The 23630-nt window shown below is 34.8% G+C and overlaps 1 protein-coding gene across 2 annotated transcripts in view; it reads left to right on the top strand.

The window, feature by feature from the left end:
* Nucleotides 1-23630, top strand: part of LOC123310569 (amyloid-beta-like protein) — a 187513-nt gene that overhangs the window by 128266 nt on the left and 35617 nt on the right. For both annotated transcript variants that reach the window (XM_044894089.1, XM_044894090.1), the window contains exon 3: nucleotides 9224-9368. In XM_044894089.1, the coding sequence (XP_044750024.1) occupies nucleotides 9224-9368 (145 nt within the window). The remainder of the gene's footprint in view (nucleotides 1-9223; nucleotides 9369-23630) is intronic.

The following is a 23630-nucleotide window of genomic DNA, read 5'->3' as shown; positions in this document are numbered from 1 at the left end:
TGTGCATTGAATATTGAGATTGCGCTGACATGTCTCTTTGAATGAAATTTCACCAAACAATACCCGGGATCTTCAAAAGATGACGTAGTCCAATAAATCAAAAGCAGCGTCGAATTTCCATCGATAATGGGAATAGTTCCAAACGAGATAACACTAATTACAGTGCTGAGTTCGTACGTGCCAAGATGAATGAAATTAATGAGGATGATATTGAAAACTTCAGAGTGGGATGTCAGGATCGCAATTTAAGCTCAAAGTCCCAGATATTAGAGAGAAGAATAAATAGGGAGACGATCTGAATTTCCAATAATCCACCCAAGATATGAAGGCTGAATTATGCAGTGGCGTGGTTGATAAATTTGAAGCTCAAAGCGCATATAGAATTCAACAATAATAGAATTATTCACAATAATTATTCGGTGAATGAAAAAGTATGATTTAAACAAACTCGAATGGAAGAATGGGTAAGTATTCTCATGTTGATTGGTCTGGTGTTCTTATGGTTGGCTGGTTAGGTGTTTTTATAATAATTATCCAGATAACAACCCCTTGATTTTGAATTGGAATGAGGGGTGTTGCGATTACTCATTTTGAAGATCGTATCGAGTACTATCTGATCCTAAAATCCAGTTTCAAAATATCTCCCGTTAATGAAATATCAGCGAAAATAGTGAAAGAGGCAATGTGGACTTTATCTCGAGAATATTATTCTTATCCGACACCTTTCAAAGGTATTTAGTAGTCATGTTGTTAATTTTTTGTTCAAAAAAATATTAATTTTTTGGCCAAAAGAATAGACGGACCATGTTTTTGATTTACCTTATTCTATTGTGAATTTTTAAAAAAGTTTCAAAATTGTCAAAGCCATTGTAAATTTGTAGTATAGAATTAAAATTCTATATTCCGTAGAATAAAGGGTGGAATTCATAAAATAATTTTTTAGAAATAACGACTCTGCGCGGACAACAACGGCATCTTGAAAAAAATGCATCCGTTGCTTACGTTGTGCAACTGGTTGCCAAATTTGACGCTCCATTCATTCATTCCTTGCTGTATCCCGTAACCGGCAATAAATCTACAAAAAGACATAAAAAAAGAACAGACTTATAATTTCTTAGGGCTAATTGTGACTGTGTGCCCTCCTGTGACTGAAGAGACCCAACCGTGACCTACAGATCCTTCCACATTCTGGGCATGGATAGTCACCAACCAGATCTGGCCGCCGCTGTATTCTTCTCGAGTCTCCATTATAACTGTGGACCATAGACCTCCACTGTGACCTGTCTAACGCTAGTTGTTCCCAGTTATGATTGGCGTTAACTGATTTTAGGGATTGATGTAGTGTATCCTTAAACCGCTTATATTGGCCTCCTGGTTTCCGGGCTCCCTCTGTCAATTCGCCATTCAGAGCTATTTTGGGGAGACTTGTGTCTTACATCCTCAGAATGTGGCCACTCCATCTGAGTCGGGCCCTCGTTGCTTGAGTCTCAATTGTACAACTCGCGCGTTGCAAAACTTCTGCATTCGAAACATTGTGGAACCACCTGATGTGCATTATCTGTCTTAGATGACGTTGTTGCGTTTGTTCAAGCTGTTTAATATGTCGCCTGTAGGGCGTCCAGCTTTCGCTTTCGTAAAGAAGCGTTGGGATACCACTGCTTTGTAAACAGCTGTCTTGGTCTTCAGATTGAGGTCGTGATTTTGAAACACTCTGACCTTCCAGAATGCCGGTGATGCCGAATTGATACGGTTGTGTATTTCCGTGTCTAGGTTAGCCCTAGTATTTATGAAGCTTCCCAAGTATTTGAACTGCTCGACCTGTTCCAGAGTTTCATTCTACAGGCTGATATCATCTGTTTGAGGGCTTTCTGGCGGCCTTACCAGGATTTTGGTTTTGTCAATACTGAGTCTAAGGCCTAAAGCTTCGTATATTTGTTTATAGGTGTCCAGCATTATCTGTAGATCCTCTGAGCTGCTAGCGATAAGTGCGCAGTGACGCTACTGGTTAAGTCGGAAACGAAAAGAAGGTGTATCAAGGAGACGAAGCGAAGGACGTGGCTGTCTTAGGTCATGTAGCAATGGATCCGACCTTTACTACTAGAAAATTGTCCGATGTATCTGGTGTTTCACGCCCAACAATCATGAGAATCTTTAAACTATCTAAATTGCATCCTTATAAGATACGATTGGTTCAGAAATTGAATGAGGATGATCCCTATCGCCGACTCCAGTTCTGCGAAGTGGTCAGTGAAATTATTAACGGTAATCAAATCTACTTGTTCGATGTCTGTTTTTCGGCGAATACCTTAGCGACATTGTAAACCGGCATAACTGTCGGTATTGGTCAGATGAAAAGCCAAGATTATTTCCTGAGGTGCATACTCAGCTTCCCCAAGAATTAAATGTTTGGGAGGGTATTTATGGGAATCACATAATCGGCCTTTTTTATACCCTATCACCGATGATTATTCTCATGTTAATAAATTGAATAAATTTAATTCTTTAGTCGGAATTTCAAGGACGACTTCACGATATCGCCTCCTTCTTAATTTTTTTGTTGGTAGGTATACTCAGCTCAGCTTCCCTGCTTCATTACATCGAATTAAGAATAAATGGATAAAAATAGCGGTCCCCGCGGATCGCTCCTGGCGTTTCTTGGAAGAATAATTGAGTTTGCTAAAAATCAGGGGCTCAGTTGAGTTGATGACATTAGTCGTCTTTTGCAAAACAATTTCTCAGATTCTACACGAAAAGCCTCTCTTGGATTCCTTCCGGTAGAATATGAAAATTTTATGATAATCCCACTTCAACCACCCTTTTCTCGGGAGTTTGATAAAAAGCGGATTAATCCCTATTTCGCATCAGCTTTACGAGTTAATAAAAACGGAAACTGAATCAGCTGGAGCTCCGAGCAGGGAGTAGCAGGTTTCCTCTTTCTTTTCCAGTTGTTGCAGCAGAAATTTGATACGTATATTCAGGAAAAATGGATACGTATTCGATATTCGATATATATATATATATATATATCTGGCTTTCCTTTTGTATACCATGTGTAGAGTTGAATCTATTCAGCAGAAAATGTATTAATAATATTTTTGAAGGGAGGAAGGTTTCATTTCAGACTTCAACGTCTTATAAATTTCTTTACTATGACTTTTTCAGGAAAGAAGTTCTCCTCATTTCTATAAGGCACCGATTAGGTCAAAAGCGTTTTATCAAATATTATGGAATTTGCTTGGGGTGGAGCTTATTCGAACTGTCTAAACCTCTTAAAGAATCAACAAAAAAGAATATTAAGGATTGTTAATAAGAATAAAGTTGCTCAGGGCATCCCTCTAGATGTTGAAAATTTGTTTTTACTGGAATCTCTAAAGTATCATTATGACAACCTTAAGAGTGAGTTTTTACAGTCAAGAAGTATCACTAGGAACAAGAGTGTTCAATTGCCAATAAGATTCAGAACTGTAAGTTCTAAAAGTAGTATTGTTAGAGCAATAGGTGTTATTAACTCTCTCCCAAACGAACTCAAGGTTTTTGATGATGATTGTTTCAGGAAAGGGAGACTAAAAAGATGGATTGCAGCTAAATACTAAGTTTGTATGTTATACATTATTGTATGTATATTTTTATTGTATCATGAAAACATTGTATTTCACAGATTGCTATCTGATAAGATAGCATTGTGTATTGATTTTAGTTTTCTTATTTTTTTATTGTTGGTTATAAGTTGTGCAAATACGGTTGACCCAATCGAGCTCACAAACAGGCAACTCGATTGCCTCTATGAGATGCACATATTGTATGTGTGTATTTTCGATTTGAATAAATGAATAAATAAATATAGGGCGTCCGTGCCATGGAACAGCGGTCGATTTCTCTGATTCTATTAACTTTACAAAAAAGAGTTTGAAATAAAACTTTTCTCTTTTTAAGTAGAGCATCTCGTAAAATTATTTAGAACTATACAAAGTGTTTCGTTTCTTCTGCATAGCTATCAACTTCGTTTAAATGGAACACACTATATATTTTTGAATTCCTTGTTAAATTTGAATATAAAGTTGATGACTCAACTGAATCTCTGAATTCTCAACGGTTGTCGAGAAAATGTACCTTTTATTAATATTTTGACAGTTTGAGGTACTTACATGAAGGACTATAGCTCCGTCCCTCGTTCCGTCCCTATTCTATGTAATTATTTTTTTTTTTTTTGGAAGTAACCATATTATATACAGGGTCCACGAAAACGTAAATCCATTATCAAAACAGAAATTCATCAAAATTTGCATTATTTCAAAGGGCAGCCCATATTTTTTTTCTGTTTATTATTTAAAACAACTAAAAGCGAACAAAAAATGTTTAAATAATGAACAGAAAAGAAATATGGGTTGATATTCAGAAAAATGAAGATTTTGATGAATTTCTGTTTTGATAATGGATCTACGTTTTCGTGGACCCTGTATATAATATGGTTATTCACAAAGAAAATTCTTAGTGTATTATTTATTGACTAGACACAGTCCAAATTTGAATCAATTATACAGAATTGGAACGGAGCTATAGTCCTTTATGTAAGTACCTCAAACTCTCAAAATATTAGTAAAAAGTTAAATTTCTCTAAAACCGTTGAGAATTCAGACATAGTAAAGACATCAAATTCATATTAAAATTTAACAAGGAATTCAAAAATGTAAAAATATATAGGGTGTTCCATTTAAAATAGCGAAGTTGATAGCTGTGCAAAAGAAACGAAACACTTTGTATAGTTCTCATTAATTTTAGGAGATGCTCTACTTAAGAGGAGGAAAGTTTTATTTGAAATTCTTATTTGTAAAGTTAATAGAAATGTCCGCCCCATGGCGCGGACACGCTGTATACTCACAATTTAGATATATCGGTATTCAGAATAGTGAATATCACCACAATGAACAAATATATTAACAAATAAAAAATAATTTATACATTTTAACTTACTTTTGACTCAAATTGAGTGAAGTGAAGATTATAGTTTTCGATGCCATCGAGGAATATAAGTAGATTCAATTGTGCACTACTAGGAAATTAATAGAAAGTTTTCTTCGCCATATTATTCAACGACTGTTCCTCCAATTAGTACCTGCACAGCAGTAGCTCTGAATGTTGTGGAAACTATTATAGTCTAGATATTTAGGAGTAGAGTTGATGGAGTGTTCACTGCTTTTCGTTCAGTACCAAATATTTCAGTTCACCTTCATCTACCTGAAGCTCCTAATTCTTTACTACTATTTAAAGGGTTAAGTTAAACATGCGTACCAAATATCAAATTCTCTCATTCCTTGTCGTTAAATAGTTATTCATGTACCAAGGACGAAAAACTGTTTATTACAGTCGAGCCTGCAAATTGATAGACGAGGCACAGCCGAGGCTAGTAAGCAGACTAGACAATATAAACAGTTTTTTGCCGAAGTGCATATTACATTTTTTCGTCGATCTCATCTCTGCAGGAAAGTAACTCATATCCATATCGCATTCATTATCAATTCTTGATTTTCACTGATAAAATCTAACAGATCTCTCAAAGAATTAAATTGACAATAGTGACTGTTTTTGTCACAGGTATATTTTTTTATCAAATCCAGACAATCGAAATTGATTAATCGCCACTGTCGTATTTGTTTCTATGCGACATAAAGAGCGGACGAGAAGTGTTTACGGACGAAAAGTATCTGATGGAAACGAAAAATACTTGCCTTTTCATTGGGAAATCCATGCATAAGTAATTTCATGTTGAGGTCGACGAAAAGAAATATTAAACAAATATCAACTAATTAGATGATGAAAGAATCTGATTCAAGAACTAATAACACCAGCATGTGGGCTAATTTTCTAGTATTATAATAAGAAATGTACAAAACTTGTTTCTATTCTGTTCAGGATGTTGTCAGTCATTCAAAATTTTGAGCATTTATTGAAGAAACATTTGAGTTTATGGGACAGATCAGTTAATATTTCTTCATCTTTGAACTAAATAAAATGTTGTTATTTGATACCCATACATATAACTTGATAAACCCCTTAAAAAAGTCATAAAAAAATTACGCTTGCATTAAAAAAAATATTCATAGATGCCATAACTCAAAATTGGGCTGTATACAATTTTCTCACATCCGATTGAGAGTAATTTGAAATACTAGTAAGCATGTCCGAGCATATTCACAATAACAAAAAAATTTCTTTTATTCTCAGGATTAATTTCAAATTCAATTAGAGACTCTCATGTATAATATTATTTTTTATTGGGCATTCAGCTTCAACGCTCTTGCTCCATTTAGTTGGGGCGATAGAACCTATGCAGCCTGTACTGTCCATTTTTATGAATATCAGAATATGGAATTCAGGTTAGAAATTCAATCGCCCGAAGCTTCGCTATGGATGGCCAAACAATCAGTTAACGGCTGGCTCAACTCGTATCGTTTGAATTTCCAGTTTACTAGCCGTAATGTCATCTCATCAGTTTTCACTATAAATTGCCTCGAGCTTTACGCCGCCGCTCGCTATTTTTGCCATCTATGTTTCACGATTAATTTCATAATATGCTTCGCAACTCGGATATTCCATGCATTTGCTGCAATATGGACAGTCTTCAAATATTTGAAATCCCTTTTCGTTCTGGTTTGATAATAATGTTATACAGGGTGACAATTTGAAAATTGTCATATAAGGATGATTTCAGAGAAAATGCTGGAACACGTCAATTTTTATTCGTAGGGAGACAAATTTTGAACAGAATTGTAAGCCAAAATCTGCTCAATCTTAGGTGTAGGCATTGTCACCCCTAAATTCTCAATATAGAATAGGAGAGCTATACCTCAATTGAAAGATCACTTGACGCTCTAGATGAATACTATGGTTTGCAAATTTTTATTGAGTCGTTGAAGTAGTTACAGGGGATGACAATTTGAAAACTTGCCAGGCCAATTATGTCTCGATAAGGATGTTTTCAGAAAAAATCCTGGAACAGGTCAATTTTAATTCGGAGGGGGACATGTATCTAGCAGAATTGTAAGCAAAAATCTCTTCAATCTTAGGTGTAGGGGTTGTAACCCTTAATTTCTTAATAGGGAATAGAGGGTAAGCTATACCTCAATTGGAAGACAATAGTTTTATGTAGAGGGACATATTGTCTTCCAATTGAGGTTCAGCTCACTCTCTAATTCCGAAGAATTTAGGGGTGATAGCCCCTATACCTAGGTTTCAGGAGATTTCGCCTTACAACTTTGCTCAAAATATGTCCCCCTCCCTTCAAAAATTGTTCCGGCTTTTTCTTTGAAAACATAATTTGCCTGGCAAGTTTTGATATTGTCACCTCCTGTAACTACTCCGAGGAATAAATGAAAATTTGCAAACCATAGTATTCATGTAGAGGGACAAGTGATCTTTCAATTGAGGTAAATGTCATCCTCTATTCGCTATTAAGAATTTAAGGGTGATAGTCCTTACACCTAGGGTTGAGGAGGTTTCGGCTTACAATTCTGCTCAAAATATAAACAGGATGAGTCTTTGTCTCGTATAAATATTTTTAAATAGATTCTTGAGGTCAAGAGAAACACTTTTTTTACCATTTCATTTTAAGTTTTCATAACGAGCTGTGCCACCCCTGAAAATACATAATTACTATCAGAATAACCAGATAAATCTGTGACACTATACATCTACGGATCTTTTTAACAAGAGTTTTATTCAGCCAAAGTACCAAATTTATCAAATTTAAGAGATAGTTTTTGATTTTGAACATCAAATTACTCGAAAACGGCGCATTATAAGTACGAGAAAATATGAAGAATACTTTTATTTCACAAAACGTTCAAATATTCATTAGATAGCCACCAGCTTAGTTTCAAGTGATGGGATCTTTGAATTTTTGGTATTTTTACGGTACGTAATGGTCATAATGAGAAAACTGGAAGACGTAGGTGATATCGTGTGTTCGAAAAAGATTCCACAAATTCCGAAATTCATTTCATTCGTTAAAACTGTTTGTGGGATAGAACTAAAAATATCATTTTTTTATGGTTTTTCAATAGCCTGTATCTTTTAAAATGAGCCGAAAAATGGTAGGGGAAAAAAGTGTCTCTTTTGACCTCAAGAATCTTGTGTTAAAATATTTGTACGAGTCAAAGACTCATCCTGTATGGAAAAAGGTACACCTTCGCAAGTCTTTCTTCTTGATTTTTTTATTTTCAACGACATCATAAATAAGAAAGTATTCTAAAATTGTTCATACCCTCTTTCCTGTGCTTACGATTTCTAGGAAATCTTGAGATCATTAAGCGTTATCGTCATCAAATGAATCAATAGAACATTTCGGATGATATTTATGATCGCAAAACTTCAAATTGTAGGAGACAATATTGTCAATAGGAGTCAGTTTTCTATCATACCTCAATTTCATATCACCACTGAAGGATAAATAATATTCCTGGAACGACATTTTCTAAGAATAGGTATTTATTTAAATTGTTGCAAAAAATCATTCGAAAACACAAATACATAAACTCGACCAAAACTTGCTTGTCCCTCAGCGGTCCTGTCAAAGTCAACTGATCAAAAATGACCTACATATTTTCGTTCAAATCGGTCTACTAGATTTTAAGATAGGGCTTTCCACTTTTTTTCTCATGGCTAGATGACATTGAGTTTTTCCATTTCGATATTCGAAAAAATATTTCTCTCAAGTTCTCAAAACGCAACTTCTCTTCAAATTTCATCAAATTCGGTGTAACCTTTCATACTGGACGAATTTTTAACTCGAAAAGTTTTTTCGAAGGTCCATTTGCGATAAGCTTATATCCCAGAAAAATTATAGTAGATCTACATCTCATACATATCCTGAAAAGGCAGCTCTTCTGGCAATAAATCTCGAAATTTTATTGAGCATAGTACAACCGTTCGGTCTTGACGAATTCTCAAATGTTACATTTGATTCGAAAGTGAAATTACATGTAAGTTTTCATCCCTTTTGACTGGGGTAACTCTTTCTCATTTCAAATTGCGATACCAAATAGTGCAAACTAATTTCGTCATCAATCATATTCTGTCTACAATTTTCATTGCAATAATGGCCTGAATGAGGATACACATATTGATGGCCCTGTGTATAGAAAAGTTATGACCTAATCATGTGTGTGACCAATTTCACAATTTTATCGAATAAATATCGTAATTGACCGATTTTAATTATTTTCAGATATATCCAAAGAGGGATATTACTAATATAGTCGAAAGCAGTCATTATTTGAAAATTGGCTCGTGGTGCAAAGTAGGCTCGGCTGCTTCACAGGGCAATGGAAAATGTAAAACAGCACGATGGGTGAAACCCTTCAGATGCTTAGGTAAGTACCTCTCCTTGCATTATACGTAATTGAATCAACTCTAATATTAGTGTGACAGAAAAGACCAAGAATCTCTCAATGAAACACACAGTATGCAATTTTACCCAAATTAATTGTATCGATATACAAGGTGTTTCATGAGACGTTGGCCATAGCCTAACGGTAAATGCAGGTCAACCAAGCCTTTCAGAAAACACTAAAAAAAATTGTATACTGGAATTGCCTGTAAATTGAAATCCTGTTACATAAAAACTACTTTTGTAAGAGAAACTGGAAACATACTGTCGACCCAACATTTCGATTCCTGTCGAACTGGAGTATGTTGTGTGAACAGGAAGAAATGAAGGGTTTGCAGAAACCAAAACTTTGGTATTCTCTATAATGGATTCCTGTTATAGGGAAACAATATTTTGTTGATGCAGCTAGACTGAAATGTAATCATTACAGGAACTGTTGTAATAACAAATCGTTCTTCTTTTGCGCTACACTTTTGTTAGAGAAACTGGAAAACTGCCGTTTTCAATAATCCTATTAATCCATTGTTTCATTTACCTACTGAAGATAGAAAATGCATGTGATATCTCGTTTCTATGATCCACCTGTAGATATATTTTAGAATGGTTACCCTTGGTTACCAATCGTCAATAAGTGAAACGATGGATAGATATACTTCATTCAAATTTATTTTAGCAGTCGGTTGGCCATGAAATAATTTTCTCAAGTTTTTGTAACTAGAACGAAGTTAGGTTGGCACTCATGAAATGTCGTTAATGTCATAACGCCGTTGCCACAACTAATATCAATTTTTATTACGAAAATTCGAAAATGCCAGAAGTGATTGAAAAAAGAGACAGGGTTTCAGAAAGTGCTATTTGGAATTCAGGTCCGCTCATTGAAATAGTTATACCCTGATATTCTAAAATCCACAATACGTCAGACGGTAGCGAACATATTCAATGTAAGAGAATTTATATAATGTTTTATCTGAATCTAAACGACTTGTATTTCAGCTGAATATTTCCACAATTAGAAAGATTGTGAATGAAGTGGATGACAAAGAATTTTCTTCTATTGGGAGACCCAAAAAAGTGGTGGCATTTGAGAATTTTATGTTTGAGTGAATTAATGCGAAAAGTTTACTACAGGATTTTCGATAAATGTCATCGGAGAATAAGTTCCCTAAAATGGATTTTTCTATTTTTCATTTGACTTGTCCTATACAATGTAAATGTCTTAATAATATGTCTTAATAAATACCTAATTATTACATCAATGTAAGATGAATAGCCACAAATACGCGCAAGTTGCCCTGTTACTTGTTTATTCATGTGAAATTTTTGTTCAAAGGTGAAGTTCATCTTGACTTGAATCTTCCTTCAATTCCTTTTACTTATTGATGCAGGATGATTTTGTTGTAGAATTTAACATTCTTGTAATTATCTGTTAATTCCTTCGGGATATACCTATTCCCAATCACTGTATCATATGCATTTCATCTTCGGGTTAATATTTTTGAAATCTACAACTGATGTAACGTATTCAAACTTCAGCCAAAAAAGATAACGAACATTAACTCTCCTCAAGCTAGTGCATATTATGATATTATACTGATCTCTTGTATCTTGTATTTTCCATGCAAATAACTGCATGGTATGCCTTCAATCAGTTTGTATTAATTTCAATTATGTTCGTCACATATTTTCCGAAGAAATTCGACATTGTGATAAAATACGTAATAACAGACACTTTTACGTAGAACGGGCAACATAGCGTTGATTTAAAACCCAAAAATGTTTTGACAAGCTTCATAACCCCACATTTTCGTAGTATACAGAGTGAAATGTGTCAAATTTCCATGGCCAACCGACTGCTAAAATAAAATTGAATGAAGTATAGGTTTATTTATCAAATTCGTTAGTTATTTCAAATAATGACTAGATTATTCGAGAATTTGATATATTGACAGACAAAAAAACTGATACCTACGTTTCGCAAAATAATTTTCTTGATTTATTCATGTCGTTATTCAGGGAACTGGCGGTTTCGAACAAAAACAATTATTCTAACTGAAACTTTCCCAGTCCTATCATCTTATTCTTTCTGTTTCTTCTGATAATGAAACTTCAATATTTCCTCCTGCTGAGTATGCATCTTGATGGGGAAATGAATATGAGAATTCACTTCAAGGAATAATTAATCCATTCTTCCATTCAGCATTTCGGGATTTTGGACGGTTGGATGAGTAAATCTTGGATTATTCCTGCTGAATTGTCCATTTTGCCTGAAATGAGCCCGTTCAAATTGAAATGGCTACCCCATCTCCCCTAATCATTTATTATCACTATCCACGATGGATACTGCATCAGGGACCGCACATTTGTTCAGCTCAGCCTAATGGGGTGTATGAAGATTAACTGTGTTAAATTCCTAGCCGTTTTTCTAGATAATAGAATGAGGAATTATTTTCGCGGGTATTTTGAAAACCGCCTAGACCGAGCAGAGATTGATTTTTGAAGTTGTACGAGCTCAATTTTTTACGATCAGAATACCTACAGTGACTTATTGATATATACTGACGAATTACGGGAAATTTTCAATTTATATTCATATTGAAATTGCCATCATAAAACTCAAAAGAGTCTGCCAGTTTCCATTAAGGGTCCATCAATTCCAAACGTTTTTCCGTCAGAGAAGATGCTGTGTTGCTCTGACGGGGTCCAATGAGACCGAAACCATGGTCAGCATCTGCTTTTCTTCGGTGGATGAAATGATGATGAATAATTTGAAAATGGGAATAGGTACCTATCATTTGATACTTGAGTCTGAAATCTGAGCTGGGGCAGTGCGAAAAACTACGAGGATGTATTGAAATCTAGTTAGCCTAGACCAGTTCCATGCATAAAAAAATATTGCGTTACCATAGCAACGAACAATAACTCATTAAAAATGTCAGTGTGAAGTTTCAGGTCAAAAAAGTAAACCAGAGTTACGCAATAAATTAAAAGAAAGAAGATGTCCACCGAAATTGTGAAAATCGAAAAATTGGAGTATCGAGCCATCATCGAGTACCTGTATTTAAAAGGGTTAAGAGGTAAGCAGATTTACGACGATACGCTTAATACCCTTGGTGATCAATGTCCTTCGTATGCGACCATGAAAAATTGGACTGCGAGATTCAAAAGAGGTAAATTTTCCATTGAAGATGATGACCGATCGGAAAGGCCAGTTTCTGTGCCAGTCCCCGAAAATATCGATGCAGTTCATGACATGATTTTATCAGACCGTCCAATTGGGCTAAAACGGATATCTGAAGCACTGAATATTTCATACGAACGAGTTCATCATATAGTTCACGTCAATTTGGACATGAGAAAAATTGCTGCAAAATGGATCCCCAAATGTTTGAATGTTGACCAAGAGCGTGCAAGGGTAGAAGCATCGCGTTCGATCTGTGCTCGATTTAAAAAAGAAGTAGACTTCTTAAACCGAATTGTTACTATGGATGAGACTTGGGAACACTTCTACGATCCAGAAACAAAGCAACAATCGATGGAATGGCGACACTCTGGTTCTCCAAGACCTAAGAAGTTTAGTGTCCAAAAATCTGCTGCAAAAGTTCTTAGTTCTTGCTTCAGTTTTTTGGTATTGCCATGGGGTAATCATGATTGATTTTTTGGATGAGGGTAGTACAATAACCGGAGATTACTATTCGACATCACTGACCACTCTACGGGAAAAAATTAAAGAGAAAAGACGCGGAAAGCTATCCAAAGGTATTTTGTTCTTGCAGGACAACGCCCCTGCACACAAGTCTCATGTTGCCATGCAAAAAATTTTTGAAACATTTGTTTTGAAAGATCTAGAGACGTTGCAGGTTCGCTGTAATAAATGTATCCAATCAAGAGCAGAATATGTTGAGTAATAAAATATTTTGACATTGAAAAATTTTGTTTGGTTCTATAGTAGGCTAAGAATTTTTTAATATATCCTCGTACGTACAATCGTTCATAAAACACCCTGGATGTTTCTAAAACATTTCATGAAAATCGAAGAAAGTAAAGTAATTGATATACGAGTATATTTTTTGTAAACATAGTTTGTGAGCATTTTTTCTCAATATAATAAAAATAAGCCAGAATTGGGTCCAGCATTATTACCTCTTGAAAGTTTTATGAATACTTTCACATTTGAACTTGAGAAAAAGGATTGTTTCAGAAGTATTTTGAAAAAATTGAAATTCTGGAGAAGGTGTTTAGGTTCTGTTCAGAATCTAATAGAATGCAAATGCTGAGCATAATGTTTCCAGATAATTAGTGTGCCTTTTTCAATGATAATGACTGTAGAAAAAATGTTCAGTAAAATTTCAACAGTTTTTTTCAGGAAACAATAAAAGAGAATTGGAGGTATTATCGAAGTTTTAGAGTATCAAATTAACCAGAACTATGAAACCTGGTCTACGAACATAATTTCATGACTCAATATCAGAAGGTCGTAACTTCAGGAAAATTGCCCTCTGCTCTAACGATTTCTACGTACGCAGAAGTGGAAACTCCCAAACTAGATTAGGATGCACCCCGGATGTAATTTGGAAAATTTGCGTTCCCATCCTTGGGGGGTAGAAACGACAAGCATTACGAAATACGGGGTTACACTCGCGTCGACCAATTTATCTGCAGTTTTCTCCCTTTGGTCTTATCACCAACTACACCCATCGCCATTTTGTACGTTCGTGCAGCGCCCTTATAAATTGATAAGGCTAGAGTCGGAATACCAGGAAAACTTACCTAAAATTATCGTCAGGAGTGCAGATCCACGATAAGAAATCAAGTCGTAAATGGTCCGTATGAATATGGAAATCAGGGAAAGAATGATTTTTTAGAGTTTTTAGGGATTTTCGGGGATACATACTTCATTCTGATAAAATTCCAGATTTATATCCTGAATCATAACGAATTATGTACAGGGTGATTGTTTTTTTAACTCTATCAGTTAATATTGGTCTCACAAAAACGTTTGAATGCGCAAATATGAAGTATATTTTATGGGCATTCAGCATTGGTACATAAGCTTATAACAATAACAATATTGAAATGAAATTTTCATTATATTCTCTTTGCCACAAGTTGATCATATTATATCGCGAAGAGAGCTTTTAGAGGATAAAACATGTAACCCTAAAAGAGTTGCTCCTTCAGAATGTGTATCACATTTCCATCTACGGTAACTTTTATTGAGAGATAAACGACTCGAAAGCTGACCTTCGAAAAATCCTGAAAAAGATAGGTTAAGTTAAAAATTCGTCAAGACCGAACGGTTGCACCTAGATGGGTTAAATTCTCAGATTCATTACTAGCGAAGTTGCTCTTTCAGAATATGTATCACATTTCCATCTACGATTACTTTTATCGAGAGATAAATGACTCGAAAGCTGACCTTCGAAAAATCCTAAAAAAGATGGGTTTATTTAAAAATTCGTCAAGACCGAACGGTTGCGCCGAGATGGATGAAATTCTCAGATTTATTACTAGAAGAGTTGCTTCTTCAGAGTATTTATCACATTTCCATCTACAGTTACTTTTATTGGAAGATAAATGACTCGAAAGCTGACCTTCGAAAATTCCTGAAAAAGATGGGTTCGGTTAAAAATTCGTCAAGACCGAACGGTTGCGCCGAGATGGATGAAATTCTCAGATTTATTACTAGAAGAGTTGTTCTTTCAGAATATGGTTGTTTGAGTGGACAACTAAAAAAATTGGTTGGACAAAAAAGTGGACTAACGTTGGACAAACGATATTTACCCTCGTTTTCACAATTTAGGTGACCTGCTCAGAAAATGCACCGAAAAAACTTATTTTTCCATATCTCTCAAACGGCGCTTGGACAAATGAAAATAAAAGGTTCTGTGGGTGGACAAATGAAAAACTTTGGTGGACAAACGTAGACTTACGTTATACAAACAATCTCTACCATCCAAAATAAGTTTTTGCAATTTGGGGGTGCTGCCCCCGTTATCTCTAAAACGGTACCTGGACAAATGAAAAAAAAACAAACATGGACCTACGATGGACAAACGACCCTGAAATTTTTGTTTCAAAATTCGCATTTGGGGGTGCCAGTTTCACATAATAATTTAATATAATTTCAGATAATAATTACTCATATAATAATCCGACACAAATGGTATTTCTGATAATTTTTGTTTTTATTTCAACACGCTGTCCTACACAAATCCCCTATACCCAATAAATCAAATTTCTCTTTTAGGCTATGTACTGTTTTCATCATTTTGGTTCAACAGTTCTTGAATGAAAAAGGCGAATTTGGTGGAATTTAAAGAATTAATGAGCAAAACGGAGCGAAACGAAAGCTTTCGAATGAAACCAATATTGGAAAGATTCGTTTAGGTGCCCTGCTAGTGTAATATTACACCAGCAGGGCACTTTGAATTGTCTATAGCTCGATGTACATACGTGAGCAAAATATACTGAGTGGTGAGCAAAACTGAGCGAAACGAGGGCACAAAAATCGTAAAAATTCTTTGCGGTTAGTGTAACACCGCTCTATTTTGCACCATTCAAATTTTTTATATATTGCAAATTGGTGAATGCGCCGGAAACTAACTTCAACACTCGCTGTCTCGCTCGTTGTATTATCATCACATTATTTCATGTTTTCAAATCAACGCAGAGGCAGCAGAAAAAAAAATCAAATTGTTATTCTCAATATGATAACATTAAACACAGGCTTATTAGATGAAAGCTAAGATCCAATGATAAAAAATATCCCAAAAGTAATTAGTCCGAAAAATATGTTGTGCTCTATGAAAAAATTTATATACAGAGTAAGTAAAAAGTAACTCAGAAAATTGATTGACTCTTTTGTAGAAAAATGTTTGATAGTTCAATTTTTATTTTAAATTACTTTTCATCTATCATTAAGGAATTTGTTATGCACCTTCGACGAAAGAGTAGGATAGTAGAGGTTTGTGAATAGCAACCCTAACTTTCTGTTTTTTTTTATAGGAATCGAATGATTAAACCTATTGAATCTGAATTTACACGTCCTTAGGTCACTGTCATACACTTGAAAAGTGATTGATGTTTATAAAGACTTCTTGAAGACATGGCATTTTTGTAGTGTAGTAATTAATGAATTGTCTGAAATCAAAATCACAATTACAACAAAAATATACCTACATGATTGATACGTTCCTTTATCTTTTATCAATTAAGGTACATCAATCACTCCTTACTCACTTATATCCACCTGAAGATGGTATTGTGATAGCGAAACACTCATTGTAGTTTAACAAGAGCAACTCGTGTTTTTTCATAATTCTGTTTTAATTTCAATTATGCATTCTCATCAATTATTTTCGGCCACATCATTTCAATGTTCTGTGTTTGATTCGGATGATCTGTTATCGATTAATTTCATCTGTTTTCTACGAGAAAAAAACGTCCGATATAATTTTATTCATTTCGCATTTTCAGTTGCTTCCTTATTAAATCACAGATAACCTATTATTAAATAAGTTGGATCTATGACTAAATGGAATACTGTCCATAAACGAGGAATCCTTTGAAATATTGCTGATAAATGGAAATATCCTCTTTGAATGTGTTCGTGATTATATCAGGATATTATTTCGAATGAATATTTGCCCCGATACCGAATGGTGAATTGGCAAAATCGGCAAAACCTGGAAGCACCGGAAATTGAAATCTGCTCAGTGTTGCAGCTGCTGAAATAGTTTCACAACAGTGTTGAGCTGACCGGAAATTGTAATCCAGAATGAGATTACTTATGCACCTTTTCTTTGTCATATTCACGCGAAGATCACTCTAAATATACAATACGTCCCGAATTCTCCTCTTTCGTTCCCATTTGCATCAACAACCTTCAACGTCCTAAGATTAAAGAGTAGTATAGGTCCTTTCGTTTGCATAGGAAGTGTAGCACTTTTCTACATTAGGTGTAATTTACACTCGATTTAAGTATTCGGTTACTGATTAGATTAATACCAGTGTGAAAGAGCTGTAGTTTATCTAGACCTAGTCGAAATCTAGAAACATAATTACAAGGAATGGAAAATAAACATTTGTTGTGGTCCAAAGACTGGAGTGAGATACTTGCTTAGTGTCGCCAATCACAATTGAATCTGACATCATTGTCGCGTCAATTTTCCGTACAAAAAGGTAGGAGTTATATAAATTTATTTATTTCGCGCCACTGCCTTAGTGTCGCGCTAGACAGAGAAACATCGAATGTTTGTACCACAACAAATAAAGGGTGTTTCAAATTGCGCGGTTTTTCTTAAGAAAAAATAAAATTAGATGGCGCACCGAATTTGTCTGGGTATTTTAACATTCAAAAAGTACGATGTACGACATTTATAAAAATTGCTTCGTACACGTTACAACAACGCGTTCAGATTGTTAAATTATTTCATGAAAATCAGCGTTCTGTGAAAAGTGTTTTCAGAAAATTACGTGAATTTTATGGTTCACACAATCGTCCATCTGAAAGCACTGTTGGTCGAATTATTAACAAATTTCAAGAGACCGGTTCGGTGATAATCGAATTTTTGTGGCCTGAATTAATAAATATTGATAAAGAGGACATTTGGTTTCAACAGGATGGCTCTACACCTCACTTCGCAAATGACACAATTGATTTATTGAAACAATAATTTCCGGGACGAATAATCTCCAGAAACGCTGATGTCAATTGGCCACCAAGATCATGTGATTTGACATCGTTGGACTATTTTCTTGGGGCGTTATGTGAGACGCCAGGTCTATAAGAATAATCCACAAGCGCTTCCTGAACTAAAGAATGAAATTATTCGTGTCATCAGAGAGTTAGAGCCTTAATTATGTCAAAATTTCATTGAAAATTCAAACGTCTGTAGAGCTGCAAGAGGTGGCCATTTGGGATATTATTTTTCTTTTATAAATGTCATAACTGATACTTCAATTACCAATAAAAAGTTTTATAAAACGATTGCAAATTATGTGTTTTATTTGTTTTAAAAAAAAAACCGCATGATTTGAAACACTCTTTACATTCATAGCACGTCAATGTCCTTTCCATGTATTTATGTTCTATAAGGTCGAAATGAGGTGCAATATTTGTGTTCTGTGGTGTGAAATGCAAAATTTGATGTTAATGTCACGGACGTCACAGTTATATACTTCAAAATGGGTACGATTAAATTTGAAATTTGCGATAAGTTCATCACTTCACAAGAAGATGAAAAAGTAACAAACATTCTGAGAAACGTTACCATCTATTAAATCAGAATAATTATTAGTCTATGAGCGTGACAACCTAACGTCAGTGTTTTTTTATGCGTTTGCACAATTACACTGAAAATCAGCTGATGCAAAGTGTAGTGTGGATTGCACTACAACGAGAAACAGACGAATGGACCTAAAGATAGGAAACGCCCTCATATCTCTAGATAACCGACTACATTTTGGCTTGTGTTTGCCTCATTTGACAATGCGATGGCGCTTAAAACGTACTGTACTGTACTGCAGTGACTCTAACGAGACAGTGGCGACAATTGGAAATTTAGCAAGAATATGGCGGCTTAGAAGCACAGATTTCAATGCTATAATCTCTAATTCGGAATGCGGATTGGCTTACGTGGCCAAATCCGCCATATTCTTGCTAAAACGATGAAAAACGAGACCACAATTGTCGCCACTGCCTCGTTAGAGTCTCTGTAACCGTCACCACACAAAAACTGTTTGATTACACTTTTCTGTTTTATAATTTAAGGGCGCGTAATTCAAATTCTATTCCTTGTTTTGAATTTCAATATCGACTTTGTTAAAACCAGGACTACCAAAAATTCTTCTTAGACTTTTTTGGTCGATATTTCAATGACCACTGCTTTGTAAACAATTGTCTTGTTCTTCAGATTGAGGTCGTGATTTGGAAACTCTCTCTCCTTTAGCTTCCAGAATGGATGCCGTGATGCCGAATTGAAACGGTTGTGTATTTCCGTATCCAGGTTAGCCCCAGTAATTATGAAGCTTCCCAAGTATTTGAACTGCTCAACCTGTTCTAGAGTTTCATCCTCCAGGCTGATATCTGTTTGAAGGTTTTCTGTTGGACCAGGATTTTGGTTTAGTCGATATTGAGTCTGAAGCTTAAAGCTTCATATATGTATATGTTTATAGGTGTCCAACATTATCAGTAGATCCTCTGAGCTGCTATAGCGATAAGTGCGCAGTCGTCTGCATATTGAATCTCTGTGATGAACTTCGTACGGGTTTTTGCTCTGAGGCGTTTCAGGTTAAACAGGCCTCCATCAAATCTGAATCTTATTTCAACACCTCTTACAGGCATACTCATGTCAGCAATTATCGAGACAGCTAAATATTGAACAGTAAAGGCGCTAACACTTAGCCTTGTTTTATCCCAGAGTTGGTTAAGAAATGGTCGGTTGTAGAGCCATTTTGCTGTATTCTAGCGGTGTTGTTGGTAAGGAGGCTTTTACACACTGCTAAGAATTTTTCGGGTACTCCAAGGCGTCCCATGATTTTCCATAGCGCTCTCCGATTCACCGAGTCGAAGGCCTTACTTAAATCGATGTAGGCTGTATAGATTCTTGATTGTTGTTCACGGGCCTTCTCTTGAAGCTGTCGCAGTGTGTAAATTTGGTCCACCGTACCTCTATTGGGTTAAAAGCCGCACTGGGATTGAGGTAATAGCTTTTCTAAGAGTGCAACCAGACGATTAGCTACAATCTTCGAGAGAATTTAACCGGTCACACTAAGCAACTATATGCCCCTGTTATTGTTGCAATTTGACGTATCGCCTTTGTTCTTATAGAGGTTGATAACTAAAGCGTCTCTGAAGTCTTGTGGCACATCTCCTTGTTCCCAGATCCTGCGGAATAGTGCTAGGAGACTATTGACAATGTCTTCATCCAGGGCTTTGAATATCTCCGCTGGAACGCCGTCTAGACCTGGTGATTTATTATTTTTCATATTTTTATTGCACTTACCATTTCCGACATTGAGATTTCGTCATGAAGCGATGTCATCGGACTGAGAGCAATGCTCTTTCCATCTTTCGAGAATTTTTCTATCATCAGTTAGGATAACTCCATGAGCATCGCTTATAGGAAAGTTAGCTTTTCTGCTTGGACCATAAACAATTCTAATAGCTTTGAAAAAACGTCTGTAGTCATGGTTATCGGCGCGGTGTAAGCTCGTATTAACTAGCTTTTTCTCTCCACCAGCTGTCCTTGATTCTTTTTATTTCTGGATGGACACAACTCCTATTTTTGTCGAATCGAGATAAAATCTCTTATTGTATAGCTCTCATTCTCCTTCTCTTGAGATTCATGGGGTAATGAATGAATATTGCCGTCGAAAGACTCCCCTAGATTCGCCTCGTCGATAAATTCCTTCCAATATTATCCACACCGATCCTAACGATCATCAGTGGCAACTGGACAGACTCGGACCCGAAATTTTATGTGAAAGGACACTGAAATAACGAAGATTCTCCCCTTCTATCGTAAATTCCCTAACCCTAATTGACACGGTTTTCAGCTCCGGATGCAATATTGTTGGAAGGATATATCTGCTTAATCCCATTCCATGATGACGGGAAATATTCTGTGGGTATTGATCCTGGGTTACTCCCATAAAAAAACATGAAGTGGTTCGAGCAAAATATATTTTAGAATATAATACGAATAATGCCTTCGACTCTCCAGTATGCCTCTCCAGAGTCCAGATGCGAAAGGAAATGGGATATTTGAATATACGGAGAAAAAGGGAGACGGGTTATGGTTTTTCTATAGTATCTTTTGAATGAATTATTCTGCAAATTTTCTCCACTCTTCCTACAATTTTTATATGCAGATATGCGTAGACCACCTATTATTGATATATTTGATTCCTAAACCGTCAGCAAACCATAGGGAAGTTTTCAATTTCAATTTCTGGAACCAGTTAGAAAAAATATACATAGAAAATACACTTTCCAGCATACTCTCACAGAGGTGAACACAGTTAACTGTTTGTGAGACTGGTTGTGTAAAACTAAGAAAGTAAATATAAACTAAACTAAATTACAAAAAAAACTGACCTCAGTATAAAAGCAAAAATCCAGCATCAAAATAAAAGTACGTTTGAGTGCTCTGTTGTTCTCGTATTATCTTGTTCTGTTGACAATTATTATCATTGTAATTATATTATTATCCCTTTTTTATTTATTATTTTTTCAATTCAAATTATATTTCATGCAACATTAATATTTTCCAATTTTTTTAATCTTTCTTTCTTTTGGTTTTGCTTACAATAATTTTATATTCATTAGGTGGGCTATTAAATAAGAACTGCTTTGACATAACTCCTTTTACTGCTAACTCTTTTAGTTCTTTTTGGTAATTGAACACTCTTATATCTATTAGCACTGGTTGACTCAGCAAACATATTAGAAAGAGTTTCATAATGATATAATATTGATTCTATATAGAGCAAATTGTTGCTCAATATTTTAGAAATTTTTTCATATACAATTCTATTTTTAATAATTTATATTGTAGTAAGATTATTTGTCTTGGGTAGGCACCTTCCCAAGCTAATATACCATAACTTAATATACTATGAAATAGTGCATAATAGATTATCATTAGAGTCTTTTGCTGTATAAATTTCAATATTTTTCTAAAGAAAAAGACTAGATATTTTGTTTTTTTTCAGTATTTGTTCTATATAATTTTTTCATATACAATTCTATTTTTACTTATTATTTTCAATAATTTATATTGTAGTAAGATTATTTGTGTTGGGTAGGCGCCATCCCAAGCTAATATAACATAATTTAATATACTATGGAATAGTGCATAATAGATTATCATTAGAATTTTTTGCTGCATGAATTTCGATATTTTTCTGAAGACAAAGACTAGATATTTTGTTTTTTTTCAGTATTTTCTCTATATAAATATCCCATCTTAATCTATAATCTAGAATTGATTGATTATTTACTTTGTTCAACCCTTTTCACATCTTTATTTTTGATTTTGATTTTTCTATATGCATTGTATCAGGTACACTATCACAATAATTACCGAACGTCAACAATACAATTTTATCAATATACAGCGATAATTTGTTTAATGCTAGCCAGTCAGCTATCTCATTCAGTCCACAATAAAATTTGATGCATCGTTTATTCCTTTACCCTTCAAAAATCCATATTGCTTATTTGATATAATTTTACATTTTCTAATAAAGTTTAATAGTCTTTTGTGTAAAATTTGTTTCTAATATTTTTGCAAAATTCGAAATAAGTGGAATAGACCTATAATTTTCAGAATGATGTTCACCTTTTGATTTAGGTATGGGAATAATTTCAGCTCATTTAAGATCATCAGGCCATTCACCTCCACGGAAGCACAAGATTATTATATATGATAGAGGCTCAGCTATAAATTAGATAAAACTTTTATTACTCCAGTATTCACCCCCTTTAATTCCACCCTTCCCATTTTTGAATTTTTAATTACCCCTGCAACTTCTATTTTATCTGTCATATGTAGACAAATAGTGTTGGAGTTCATTGGAGGCAGGTTACATACTTTATTTTGCGGTTTTATTATTTTATTCGCTAAATCTTTACCTACATTGCAAAAGTAATAATTCATTTTGTTTGCTTTTTCATTCGAATCAGTTATTTTTACATTATTAGATATCTTGATCTACGATATATTTGATATATTCTTTTGTATTCACTCTTTCACCTAGTTTGTTAATAATTAGTTGCCATATACGCTCAGAGTCACCAGAGTTGCTATCAAATTAATTATACTCATTAAGTATAACACTTTTATTTACTTCTTTGACTGAGTTTTTGTACTCATATTTAAGATTTATATTTGATACATCATTTTGCCATTTTCATATAGAGCTTCTTTTTTGTTGCATAATTGTATTATTTCCCTAGTAATCCAAGGATTTCCAGGAGATAAAAAGCATCAAAGAGTATCGTATTCAAGAAATGAATTCTTCATTCTTTGAGACGCACGTTTTCTTCACAATTCTCAGAGCACTTCGGCTTGCTCAGAAGTCTAATTTCTCGACTTATATAAACTACCCCATTCGTATCAATCGACACCGTGTGTCTTGAAGCACCACGCGAAATGCTGACAACATTTTCCCATCCTCGGTAACCTCCATAATTGCTTTCTTTATTACATCTAATAGAAATCCAAATGTAACAATTAGA

Source organism: Coccinella septempunctata, chromosome 3, assembly GCF_907165205.1.
Source record: "Coccinella septempunctata chromosome 3, icCocSept1.1, whole genome shotgun sequence".
Taxonomy (NCBI): Eukaryota; Metazoa; Arthropoda; class Insecta; order Coleoptera; family Coccinellidae; genus Coccinella; species Coccinella septempunctata.
This window is presented reverse-complemented; position numbering and strand designations above follow the sequence as displayed.